General features: G+C 44.4%; 1 protein-coding gene across 1 annotated transcript; it reads left to right on the forward strand.

Moving 5' to 3' along the window:
* The first annotated feature begins 681 nt into the window (after positions 1-681).
* On the forward strand, positions 682-12,891 carry LOC104159703 (ribonucleoside-diphosphate reductase subunit M2 B). Its single transcript, XM_009697685.1, has 9 exons — positions 682-741; positions 849-1,004; positions 2,639-2,755; positions 3,701-3,834; positions 4,913-5,007; positions 7,369-7,502; positions 10,777-10,881; positions 11,979-12,092; positions 12,574-12,891. Exons 1-9 carry the CDS (start codon positions 682-684, stop codon positions 12,724-12,726), a joined length of 1,068 nt encoding a protein of 355 aa, XP_009695987.1. The 3' UTR covers positions 12,727-12,891.
* The last annotated feature ends 671 nt before the right edge of the window (positions 12,892-13,562 follow it).

Raw genomic sequence — 13,562 nt, forward strand, 5'->3', positions numbered from 1 at the left:
TCTCCATGCTGCTCTTCACTGGCCGGGCTCCGAAACGTCAGCTGTCCCCACCTTGGCCGGGCTGGTAGCTCTGTGCATGGGTGTTCTCCAGGAGCCCACACAGAGGAAGCGGGGTGGGGATGGGTGACTCCAGGCAGGGGTTTTCCTGCTGCCCGCTGTTGGAAAGAGAGGCACATAGCTTCGTACCTGCATGAGAGGGACAGCCTCCAGAGCAGGCTCCAGACCTGCGCTGGTGTGCGGGCTGCCTTCTGCTCACTGCGGGATTGCATACACAGACCTCCATGCAGACTCGCTGTGGCACAGGGCTGTTCCTCTACCAAACGGGATTAGTTGCTGTGGTCTCATGGCGTTTCTAAGGAAGTCCATCCAGGCATAAGTGGCTCAATGTAAAGCAAATGATTTGGAGGTGACATGGGCGGTGAGCCTTGCAGAGCTGTGCTGGGTGCAGGCTGGTGGGAGTGTGGAGGGACCTTGCCCATACCTCCCCATGTGCACTGCAGTGGCTGATGTTGTCTGCTGGGGCAGATTTCCTCCTCGCACTGCAGAAAGGCTTTCTCTTTGGCACGCAGGTGTCGGGAGGTTCCTGGCACCCGTGCACCTGGGAGGGGGTGGTTGGTGTGAGTGGTGCCGGGTAGAGCCAGGCAGGCAGGCAGCGCTGCCGCCCCAGCAGTGGGAGCACGGATGGAGGGTCAGGGGGCAGGTACCCCAGGGATGGGTAGTGTGGCCCCCCAAGGGGAGCAGGTGGGTAGCTGCATGACACGGGTGGCTTTTTAACCACACCTTTGGGATACAGGGAAGAGGAGGAATAAGTAACGTCAACTTTAACTAGAACTGTGCTTTATCTTCAGAGCTCCTCTCCGAGTGCTGCTGAAAATGGCTTGGACCCTGACGAGGAGCCTCTTCTCAGAAAAAATCCCCGCCGGTTTGTCATCTTCCCTATCCAGTACCCAGACATATGGAAAATGTATAAACAGGCTCAGGCCTCCTTCTGGACAGCAGAAGAGGTGAGTCCTGGGGTCAGTGTGTTGGCACAAGGTGCTCAGGCTGGGGTCCTGGTTCTTCCTTCCCAGCTCTCCTGCTGGCTTCTGTGTTGTAAGGGTTGGAGTTAACTGCATTGAACATGAGGTGCCTGCACTAGGACAGTGGAAAGAAAGCTGCTTCCACGGGGTGATTTGGCGGAGCTGTTTTAGGTGTTTGGTTTAGGATGAGGCGGAATTGTATCCTGGGAAGCTTCTCTGGTTATAGGGGGAGGCCTAAGTCAGATAGTTCTAATTTGTGGTCTGATAGCTTCTACCCTGCTGTGGTTTCTGTACCTGCAGTTAACTCCTTGCCCCTGTAAGATGTTCTGGGCAATTTCATGTGAATGCTGTTCTTTAAGTTAGGCACCTAATTTCCAGAAAGGTGGTGTTATCAGGGGCGCTTGCTAAAAGTGCTTCTAATTGACTCTTGATTGCCCTGGTTAGATGCTTGCCCCGTGTTATAACGCAAGCTGTAAGTTTTTCCCCAAGGTTGCTGGTTAGCCAGGCTTGAGCAGTACTCAGCTCGCTGTGCTTGCAGCAGTGGAGGCTGTGCTAATCTGGAGAGATTACCTACCAGCTGAGCTGGTTGTTACAACTCGAAGCTTCTGCAGCCTTTGCTTGTTTGTGAGCAGTGATCTGCAATTGCAGAGCAGTGAGCTGAAAGCACTGGCAGGCTCTAAATAGGCCAGAAACAATCCTGGGATGGCAAGGAGCAGCTGTCTGTAGAAGTGCTATTCTGTTGCCTTCCTGAGCGGCTTGCTGCCCTGTTGCAGTAGAGGTTGATTTAAGCCATTAAAGAAAAGGCATTTAAGCCCCTGCCTGATCAGCATTGCCCTTTTATCGTATTACTGATTCCTTCGTATGCTGTCCAGCCGTCTGTTGGTGTTTCCAAATGAACTGGAAAGGTAACTGTAGAACTGGTTTGTGTGTATAAGTGTTTATACACATACACACATGTACACATATATAAGTTTTTAGACCTCTGTATTTTTCACATCTGGCCCTACTTAACTGCTGCTGTGGTTCAGAAATCCCTCCAAACAAACAAACAAACAAAAAAGGCCTATGCAAAGGAAGTTGTGGTTTTCTGCTGTGGCTAGAGTTCAGTCTGGTAGAGGAGAGCAGTTGTACAGCCTTCACCCTGTGCCATTCTTTGGCAGGATGGAGGCTGAACACCTGCCAAAGGCAAAAGCCCCCTCAGTCCATCTTTTGGCACACCTGAGTATGGGTTACTTGCAGTATCAGCCTTTATTTCAAGTAGAGTTTGTGTCGCAGAGTGAGCTCTGCTTATTTGTGCATGTTCGTACTCACAAGAAGAGGATACTAATGCTTTTCAAAATCTGATTTATTTGTAATTCAATAGACGCTAATTTTTGTTCCAAGTTACAAAAGTGTAAACTGCGAAGCAAACACGTGATGTTACTGTTGCAAAGGGAGACAGCAGTACTGCAGTGTGTCTGTTGTCTTTTACAGTCACATGTGTTTAAATTCTTTACATGTAAAAATTTGAAAGCAAACAACAAAACTCTGCCTCAGTCATTTGACTAGGCTGCTTCTGTTCATACAGAATGACAAACTCAAAAGGGCAATAAGGTTTTTCTTTTTTTTCTTTTCATTAGGTTGACTTGTCGAAGGACCTTCCTCACTGGAACAAGTTGAAAGCAGATGAAAAATACTTTATCTCTCATGTTCTGGCATTTTTTGCAGCCAGTGATGGAATTGTAAATGAAAACCTGGTGAGAAAGCTTTACAGATGGCTTGAATACTTATTTTATTGGCTTATTGGCTTTTCATTTTGGTTTTCTCGCATTCATGCTTAAGTTTATTAATTGTGTGCTTTTTTTCCTTCCCATCATCTCACCTTTGCCAAGGGGAATAAGCAGCTTGTTTTGCTGAGGCGAGTGTCTGAGTTAAATTGGGTCAACTGTGGTCAGCAAGACTCCAGATCACATCGCTCTTGGACACAGTTTTTAAGCTCAGCCTCCTGCCTGGCTGTGTTGATCCACATTTCTCAATAACTTAATAGAACCCCATGCTTTTTCCTGTACTTGCGTTAGATGAGAAGTAGGGGAGGATTGTGCTTTGTCATGCTCTGTATTCTTTATTTTGGTAAAATCCATTTTGCTCTTGCTGAACGGCATCCTAGAATCTTTTAGGGCTGCAGGTGGGTGCTGCTAAAAGGGGGGGAGATCTTTCTGTTGAAATTGGTTCTGGGCTGCAGAATGTCTCACCACAGGTTATGAGTGGTATCTGACTGCAAATGCTCAGTTTAGATCTTGAATGTCTATAACGTGTAGAATATGTCATAGTATATGTGCGTATGTTTCAGGAACACGTCTTACGTCATACTGTTTATTTTTTTCAATGATGAACAAAAAGTTCAATATGAAGTGTTTGCTATTGCAGTGTTTTGCTGTTTTCCTCCTGTATACGTTTGCCCTCATGCTGCACTGCAGCTCTGTATCCAGTATGCACCGCAGATGTATTTACTTCTAGCTAGCTTGCTTTATTTTCTTCTGCACCATACCTATCCTATTGACATATCTGTGAATAAAGTATGGCCGAACTGCTCCCATCCTTTCTCTGTGGTAGGGATCTATTGTCTCTCCCTTTAAGCTTAGAGTACTGTCCTGCAGGACTGGTTTTACTGTACTCATTGCTGTGCTTTCTGGTTTTGGTAGGTGGCACGTTTTAGTCAGGAGGTGCAGATCCCAGAAGCTCGTTGTTTCTATGGCTTTCAGATTCTTATTGAGAACGTTCACTCAGAGATGTACAGCTTGCTCATAGACACCTACATCAAAGATCCTGAGAAAAGGTAAACCTCTGGATGTGTTACACACCCACGGGAGATCTGTCACCTAATCCAGTGGCACTGTTGTTGGGCAGCAGCAGCAGCTGTCTTCTGTTTCACACTGACTTTCTGGGGGAGTTGGGGACAGTTCCTTAATGCTTTCAAGGCCTGCGTGCCTGACCCCCAAAATGGAAAAAAGTGTTTCTGACCAACAGACTTGTGTGGGAGTGTCAGAAGGTTAGTTAATATTTGTATAAATCTTTGATTGCAGGAAGTGTGGACTATGTGAAATGTTGTTAAAGGTTAGACAAGCTCCTTGTGGTTATTGTGCTCCTCAGGTGCTTGCTCTCACATCAGTAAAGGTTCTGCCTCAGGAAATGGAGTAGTCGTGATCCAACTGGTGTTTCTAACGTGCACTAATCAATGTATTGCATCATTTCAGATTTTTTGTTGTCAGTGCTTTTTCATACAACTCAAACTGCTTATTTTTAAAGTATTGGGTTCTTTGGAGAGCCCCATCACCTTTGTTGTCTGGAACACTTCCTAGTCCAAATGGTAATACATTTGAAGAGAAGCACTTTCCCTCAGAAACTCCACCATGGTGATGGTCAGGCAGAGCTTGGTTTCCCACAGTGGCATCCTGTGTGGTGCCAGTGGGAGGACTGCAAGGTTTTCTGTCAGGTGTTTAGCATGGGAACAGAGCCTGTGCTCGTGGGAATTGTCCAGTTCCTTTTGTGGAGCTGGGCAAGATGAGGTTTAGCTTGGTGGGTAGGAAGTGGCTGCCATCTGGCTTGAAGTCTGAAAGGCAGCATGGTCTGGTGGGTGGGCGCTCCTGGGATGAGACATTTGAGTTCACTTCCCATCTCTGCAGCTTGCCTCCTCTGAGACCTTTGATTTGTCACTTTCTGCACATCTGCCTCCCTGTGCCTTTGTTATCAGAGATCATCACCCCTTTGGGGTGGGAACAGTCTCTTACTTGGGTTAGTTCAGAGCCTAGCGTACCGGCTTCCTCTGTCTGGTAGAGCCAGTAGGGACAACCAGGGCAGATTTACATAAATCACTTCTTATTATTTTGATGTTTTCTCTTTGTTTTCTTCTATAGGGATTTCTTATTTAATGCTATTGAAACAATGCCTTGTGTCAAGAAGAAAGCAGATTGGGCTCTGAAGTGGATTGAAGACAGAGAATCCACTTTTGGTGTGTAGCTTCTTAAAAACTTGTTTCTGTTGCACATGTCACAAAGTAATCCTCAGAGTGAGCTGCATCCCTGGGATGTGAAATGAAATTCTTCACAGATGATGTAGTGGGTCGTGGGTCTCAGGTTTAACTAAGGAACTAAGTAACTTCTGTTGAACATGTATGTTTTTATCTTCAACTAAAGCAATATAGTAAAGGCAGGGGCCACTAGAATCATGTTACGAAAAATGCTTGTGGGTTTCTCTGTCTTTTTGTCTTTATACTGGACAACCCTAGTTTCTTCAGTTTTTTGGTTGTAGACCTTGTTTTCTAGGAGTTCTGATAATTTCTTCCAGTTGACTCCTATTTTGTACTCCAGTGTTCAGAACTGGGCAGCTGAAGTCTTCCAAGTTCAGACTTTTTCTGTGTTCATATTCATATAGACAAATTCATGTGTGATGTTAGCCTTTTTTTTAACAGCATGACTGAGCCTGAGCAAAAAAGATTCAAGAATCATCTGTCTCTGGTGTTTCTGGTTTGCTGTTGGGACCAGGTTTCTAGTTCTTGTATCTCGTTTCAGAGCTGGGTTACTGGCTCAGCTTCCATCAGCATGGTGCAGGGCATCCTTTCCAGTGTTCTGCATTCAGCTTACAGTCTTGACTCTGAAGGATGTGTTGTAGCTGAAATGAATAACGGGCAGACTCTGGTGGATTTTCTAAACCAAACATCCTCTATACTTAGAGAAAGTGTAGGAGATGGGGAGATTCAGTCAGGCTAACAAAATAAATCTGAATATCATTCTTTTGCAGCATTTGTTGTTCACGGCTCTTATTTGAGTGAGGTTCTTTTTGTAGCTGTAGATTCTCCTGTCCTGGAGCATCCCCCTGCCTCCCCAATATGGCTTTGCTTGCTGTGTGTGGAGTCCCTTCTTTATCTCCTTCAGTTGAGTCACAGCAGTGTGTGGTGTGCCAGGAATGAGAAGGTTCCCTAACTCAAAAAGCAATGTTCCCCCCACCCCCTGCCCCCAAAGTTGATGCATCCTATCCAAATTTTTGTAAAGTACATCTCTACTCTTCTATTTTTTCATCTTATTGAAACTTCCCAAGTTTAAAACATTTAGGGGGCCAGGTCTTACAGGTATGGATTATGAGATAAGGTATATGAAAGTTGCCGCCTGTCTTGTTTGCTTGGTGCTTGTTTCCAGCTTGGGGACCTGGCCTGCAACTGGGTCTCTGCAGCTTTGGTTGATTTCTCATGGAGCGGGTTCAATTGCTGTATCTGTTCTCTGGACTGTCAGCCTCCTGGCGTGCATTCATGTTATGTCGTGCTGCTGATGGGCGATTTTTGTTTCAGCATAACTCATTTGTTTGATACTAGTCAGGTGGAATGTAGTAAAACCATATTGAGTTTCAGTCTTGTGCTTCATTAAACCTATATTGTATGAGCAACCTTCCTCCACTCCTCTCTAGAAGTAACGTAGGAGATTTTTAGTGTTGCCAGACAAGTTCTTTCCTTAGTAATTTCTGTGATACTTGTAAGGTCGTGTAGCTCTTCATGCTTTTTTTCCTAACTTGAATTTCTTCAGATGAGCCAGCAGATGGCATTTGCATCTCGTAGAGGAAGTGGAACATCTGGCTATTTTGGGGTTATTTTATTTTTTAAACAAAATTCTGTGCAGTTCTCACTGGGAAAAGGCACCAGCACTTAATGCAAAAGCTCTTCATGTTCGAATATACCCAAGGATCTTGTGAAGTTGTTTAAAATAGAGTACATGTAATGATGTGTCTTCAGCAAGCAGTCAGATGGTCTTGTAGTCTGAAGAAATACATTCCTGTAGAGAATAGGGAGAACTGGGACCAATAATGCTGTGCTTTCCTTGGATGAAAGGTGGGATAACATAAATAGTTATTTGTGTCTTGATGAATTATGTTCTGTGCTCTTCCACTCTTGTAAGAACATGGTTTTATGTAGATTCTCAACAAGCAGAAATTGAGGTGTAGGATTTTTTATTTAATTTGTAGGAGATTCCCCCTTCTCTCAGTTTTGTCTATTAGTTACACAGCCATTTTCCTGCCTTTTAGGAGAAAGAGGTAAAGGAGTACTAATGTCTTGGCCACTTTCTTTCCATTCTGACCTGTGGCAGTTTCAGTGGATGCCCTGGTTCTGCAGTTCTGCCGGGGTTGCCTGTGGTTAAGTGCTGTTGCGTGTGTAGACCCTGTATGCCTTAGGAACTTCTGCTGAAAGATGCGGTCAGATACAGCACCTGGTGCTGCAAAGGGGATTGCTCCTCTCCAGCACCGGTCGGTCTGATGCAAATGGTCCATCTTGCTGACGAGCAATACACTATTTTGTGTTTAACTGAAAATGTGTTATGTTAAACAGGTGAGCGAGTGGTTGCCTTTGCTGCAGTTGAAGGCATCTTCTTTTCGGGTTCCTTTGCTGCTATTTTTTGGCTGAAGAAGAGGGGCCTGATGCCTGGACTGACTTTCTCCAATGAACTCATTAGCAGAGATGAGGTAATGTGTCATGTCCTACATACTGTCTGGGAAGGAAAGTGAGTTTCCAGGGGAAGGGCAGAATTATATTCGTAAAGATCTCATAGTCTTGCCACTGCAGCCCACCTCTGGTGGCAGGGAGGGTTGGAGGGAAGGTGAAGAGAGCAGAAAGCAGTGTTTGGATAGGAACCAGTGAAAAAGAGAGTCCAGCAGCAAGTAGGAGATGCATTTCTGGGTACGATGGAGCCTTTTTAATGTTGATAGTATTGGAGACCAAGGAGGTGGTAGAAGTCTGAGTTGGTTCTCTGCTAGCCAGTGTCAGCAGCAGAGTTTTCCAGGGCAGGTCCACTGTCCTGGTAGGACAGAGGTCCTGATTACCTGCCGGATAACTGCAGGCCATGCTCCCTAGAGCTTCTCCTGTAGTAAGCCTTCTGCGTTTGCTTGAACATCACCTCCTAGGCAGCACTGAAAAGAGATTTCCTTGACCCAGAGCAGTGCCTGATCCTGTTTCTGCAGCCTGACGGAGGAGCTGTACCTGCTGACACAGGAATATTGGAGTCCTGCAAAGGAGCAGGCTATTCCCAGAATATTTGTGGAAGGGGGAAAGAAGGAGACTTCTAGCTAGAAGTTACTAAGGAACTTGAAGCCCAGGTGCTGCTATGTCTCTCAGCAGAAATACTTGTTTTTAAAGGGAGTAAACATAAATATTAGCAATATCCCAATGCATAGCGTGATCAAAGAGGTGGACTTTTTGGACTGAAGGGGATGTTTTTTCCTGTGCCATGAAGGGAGGCAAAGGCCTGGCTGTCCAAGGGCTGGTGTGGAATTGCACAGTCCCCAACTGCAGTGGGGACTGGTTTGGGCAAGAACCTAGCTAGGACATGACTGAGTCTTGCTCTACCTTAACTCTTCGGTCAGGTTCAAGTGGCCTCTGTGTACCACTTCTCATCTGCCCCTAGTTGTGGGTCCCAGAGCTTGCAGCGGGCCTTCTGCATATGTTGCCTGGCCAGCTGGGGCAGGTTGCTGCAGAAGCAGCAGGTACTGTTCCTCTCCATGTTCTTGTGCTACTGCACAGCGATGGAATCTCCTGGGAGGGGGCAGCTACAGATCTGTGTTAGAGGGGGGTGCTTCTTAGCTTAAGATGTGATGTGTCTGAGGGGCCACATGTCAGCACAGTGAACGTGGCAGGCCGTGTGCTGACAAATGCCCATTCTTTTCACTGCTTCCTGCACCGCTGCCTGCCAGTTGGCAGTGGTTGCTTACGGTTGGGGCCTGGTTTTAAGGCACTGCACAATTTACAGCTCTGTCAGGACTGAAAAAGCGGAAAGACCAGTTTTATATGCAGTATAAACATGCTAGTGGTTTGGACTTACCAGAGTTGGTCTAAAAGAATAAAGAGCTTTATCATAATGGAAATAATTTCCATGGAATAGATAAACTGATTTGAAAGGAGGCATCTTACCAGATGCCTTTAATGTAAAAGACACTTTTGAAGAAAGTGATATGATCAGTAAGCAAAACCAAACAGTTTTTCAGCCTTGTCCTTCCTTGTGTCTTCTGTTTCTGTGAGTCATCATGAACTGATCCATTCAAGTGAGGAAGTATTTGTTTGTTAGAGGGATCACTTGCAGGTGAATGAGATGTAAGTTCCTCTATACAGCAGCGTAACTGTGCTCAACTCTGCAGAGAAGTACCAAAAGACTGAATTTTTCTTGAGTTCCACTGGCATAATTCCAACTGCAGAGCTGTTACGAAGGGTAAGGCTTGGTGCACACAGCACCTGCATCGAAAACCAGGAAATGCTGTTACAAAGGCAGTGGCAGTAAAAGTAATACGCAATGGAAAACTACACAAACTGTTTTCTGATGCACCTGAACAGATAAATGGTTAATGCTCAATATGTTTTTTGAGCTGCAGGCTCAGTTCCCAGGCTGTTCTTTGAGCTGGTGCATCTCTGATTCTTAAAGGTGCAAAGCTGCTGGGAGCACCAGTCAGTGAGGAGGTGGTTCAGGTGAGAAGCCAGGCACGTCCTGCATCGTGCTGGTGATGTTGGCCTGGACAAGACCACGGGAAGCCCTGCAGCAGACAGCTGATGCTGTCCCCAGAGAGGGAGTATTTCCCAAATTATGTTATTTCAGGGCTGTTTTGTGACCTGAATCACAAGGATTTTGTAGCCTTTCTGAAAAAGTTTTCACTTCTTGCTTTTGTTTTGATCCTTAACAGTAGCACTGGATTTTCTTGTAGCCCATAGTCTGCCAAATCCTTCTGAACTGGTTTTCACTCTGGCTGTACCCTCATGGTGCTTATAGGCTGTAATCTCCACCTTGCAGTTGAGAGGAGATGGTGGCACGGTGCTGCTTTATTCTAGCAGCAATGGGTATGGCTGAAGCCAGAGGCTCAAGCTGTAGCCAGGCAAGCTGAAGTAGACACTGAGGCATCTCTTGGAGCAGCTGTCTGGTAGCCCCCTCAGACTGTGAGGGATTGCTCATTTCCTAATGTTATATTATCCTGGCTGGAGGCTTTTCTGAAAATCTTGGAAATGAACACAATTTACTGGGCTCTGTGCAGGATAACTGGGTGAAATGTGAAGTTGGGTTATGGTAGCCTTAAGTATTACAAACCTATGAACGTTGTGGTAGCAAATTCCTCACAGTAACTGCATGTTGTGTGGAGAGATAACTTGTTAATCTTGGATTTGGTGACTCTAATCTGAATTTTCCTTTCTGAAAATGCTGTTAGGAGAAGCAAGGGAAGAAATGCTACTAAAAGAACTTAAAACGGTGATCTCTGTACAGGTATCTCAAAGCGCAGAGCAGGTTAAACAGTCTATGGTAACTGGCAGATAGTAGGAGTCTTTCTGCAAAAGCATCTCTGCAAAAGCGTGAGGCAGGGACCCAGCAGGGCTCTGTGTAGGATCCCTGACAGTAGCAGAACAGCTCTCAGAAATATTTACCTGAGAAACATGTATGCTGAACATTATTTTGTCATAGGTGGCATGTGTTGGATTTCAGATGTTACTAACTAGGTTGTCAAATAAAAGTGAGCGCTACACATGGTAACATTAAGACTGTGAAAGAACAGAAGGCTAAGAAGCTTCAACCTGAATGAGGCTGTCTCAAAGTAAGAGTAAACTATGTGGAACAGGGAAAAACTGACTTTTTTTTTTTCATTATTCTCTGTTATTTCAGGGTCTACACTGAGGCTAAGAAGCTTCAACCTGAATAAGGCTGTCTCAAAGTAAGAGTAAGCTATGTGGAACAGGGAAAAACTGAAAAATTATTCTCTGTTATTTCAGGGTCTACACTGTGATTTTGCTTGTCTAATGTTCCATTATTTAGTGCACAGACCGACAGAAGAGCGGGTCCGTGAGATCATCATTAATGCTGTTGAAATTGAGCAGGTAAGCCTGGCCGGGACAACATCATAGGCAGCGCAGGACCAGTCTTATGTGCAAAAATAAATTGACTTCTAACTTTTGGGATTCCATATTTGATACTTGACTCAGGCCTGGATCCCTGATGCATTATACCATCCTTTGCCTCTTCCTTAATAGTGACAATAAGAGTCAGAGACTTTCTGATTCAGTTGTCAAGCAACTGGGAGAAGCTGAAACTGGCAGCTGGTTTCCTCCTTAACAACAGAAAGGAAGAAAGGCTTTCTTATTTAGTACAGGATAGAATAGTTCCAGTTGGAAGGGACCTGCAACAATCATCTAGTCCAACTGCAACTGTCTCTTAAAGAAGAGTTTGTTTACCTCTGTCCTCTCAAGATCTTTGTCTGTTCCTACTATATACACATCCCTGCTTGTCCTCCGGAGAAGACACGGTTTGTTCTGGCCACGTGTACTGTGCTGGGTTTTTTTTCTGAGATTACTGTCAGGTTCTTTCACATGAAGTGCCACCCATCTGCAACTACAAGTTTCTGCACCGCTGAGTGTTTGTCAGGATTATAGTTCATTCTTTCTTTTCTGTTGTCATCTAACTACTGTGATGATGACAAATGCCCCAGCTTTGCCTCACAACACTGACGGGTATTGCATCCATGCCTAAACATATACATGACTGGGTTCAGCACTCACGTATATCACTATCCTCTCCAGTCTGTCATTCTGTAATGGCTGGAAGCCAAGGAAAACAGGAGATTTCTGGATCTATTCCTGCTCCCACTAGTATGGTCTGTAGGTTTTATTGAACCTGGAGCTCAAACTTACACTAAAGCTTGGGATCTTAAAGGGGGCTGGTGAAAGGCAGATGAGAGGGGCAGTAATAGAAATTCTTGTGCTTTTACCAGAAAAACATGCTAAAAAGAAGGGAAGTCAAACAACTACTGAAAACAGAAGACACTTGTTGAGTTTAATGATGCAAGTTATTTATCCAGACAACTGCCAGGGGAGCTTGGAATATCACAAATTGTGTTACTGTGAAACAGAGGTGTCTTCTCGCCTTTTCCCTTTTTAAATTTCATTTCTGTAAATGTCATCTGTATTTTAACTTCCAGGAGTTTCTAACAGAGGCATTACCTGTAGGTCTGATTGGAATGAATTGCACTTTGATGAAACAATATATTGAATTTGTCGCAGACCGGTTACTAATGGAGCTTGGGTTCTCAAAGGTAAGAGATGCAATTACCTGACATGCTGGCCTGCCAGGACAGCCCAGGAAAGTTGTCAGCACAAAGCACTTTCTTAATGTGCCTGGGAGTAGGTCATATTTAGCCCTTGCACTTTCTGTGGGTGACAGCCGAAACCACAGCATTAATATATATGCTTCGCTATTTAAAAGAGCAAGAGCAATTTAGGCCATTGTTTCCCTTCAGCTGCTCTGCAGGTTTGTAGTGGGGAACTTACACTGTGCTCAAGTGCTGCAGTCCTCGAAGGATAATAAGCACCTTGCATGGGTGAACTTCACCATGGACCAAACTCCTGGGGAGAGACAGTACTGAATTTGCTTAGATAGGTGTCCAGAGATTCTACAGCATATTACAGCAAGGGATGATCAAGTTTTAAAGGGTTTGACTGTTTTGTTTGTTGGGTTTTTTTAAAGCATTGTTACCCTATCAGAATCACCACAGTAATAGTGTTTCTGTTGCCTAGGCCTTTCATGCCGAAAATCCTTTTGATTTCATGGAGAATATTTCTCTGGAAGGAAAAACAAACTTCTTTGAGAAGCGGGTTTCAGAGTATCAACGTTTTGCTGTTATGGCAGAAACAATGGACAACGTCTTCACTCTGGATGCAGATTTTTGATAACCTGGCAAGCAAACGGTGACTGTTTCCCTCTCCCCATCTCACTTTCTGCTGTGAAATTGTCTTCATTTCCTCTCCTGGAATTGGAGTCTACTGGGATTTTTTTTCTGGGTTTTCATGTTGTTTGAGGAGTAAATATATTTCTTTCCCTGTCATTAAAAAAAAGGGGGATCCTTTTTAAAAAAATGTATATGGCTTTTTAAAAGGATGACCTTTTTAAGATTCCCTTGACTCACCTGCTGTGATTGCTGTCTTTAAAAATGACCTGGATACTACTACTTTTTTAAGACTTTGGTAGTGTTTTAAGAAAGCAAACTGCGTATTTACCTCATGTTATGGTTTTTTAATCTGAAAACCAGGTGAGGTATCACTCTATGTATATATGTTGCTATAAATTATTTTCACGTTTTCTATTTTCATGTTTATAGATTTAGTCTAGAGTAAAAGCTCTTTCCTGTCGTCCTGCTGCAAATAAGAGTAATAAGTGAATGTGGGAAGACCTGAATAAGGTATGAACTATAAAATCTTATTAAACCCAGGGATACAGTTTGATGTCCCCATTAACCTGGGTTCTGTCTGAAAACGTTTTTACTCTGATTGGAAACCTGGTGGCCGTTGGTAGGAGTTTAAATAAAATACATAAGATTTTTGTCTTACACCTGTTACTGACCAGGTCAGTGGACTTTGAATAATCCTTGAAAAGGCAAGCCTGTTAACAGTGGAGAAAAAATACATCCTGTAGTTCTTTGGCCTGTGCTGCCTGTTTTTCCCTGCTTCTATGAACAAGTGCCTTATTAGCAGTCTGTAGTTGCGCTGAGTTTCAGTTGGCATCTGAC

The sequence above is a fragment of the Cariama cristata genome, unplaced genomic scaffold (assembly GCF_000690535.1).
Source record: "Cariama cristata isolate BGI_N322 unplaced genomic scaffold, ASM69053v1 scaffold2573, whole genome shotgun sequence".
Taxonomy (NCBI): Eukaryota; Metazoa; Chordata; class Aves; order Cariamiformes; family Cariamidae; genus Cariama; species Cariama cristata.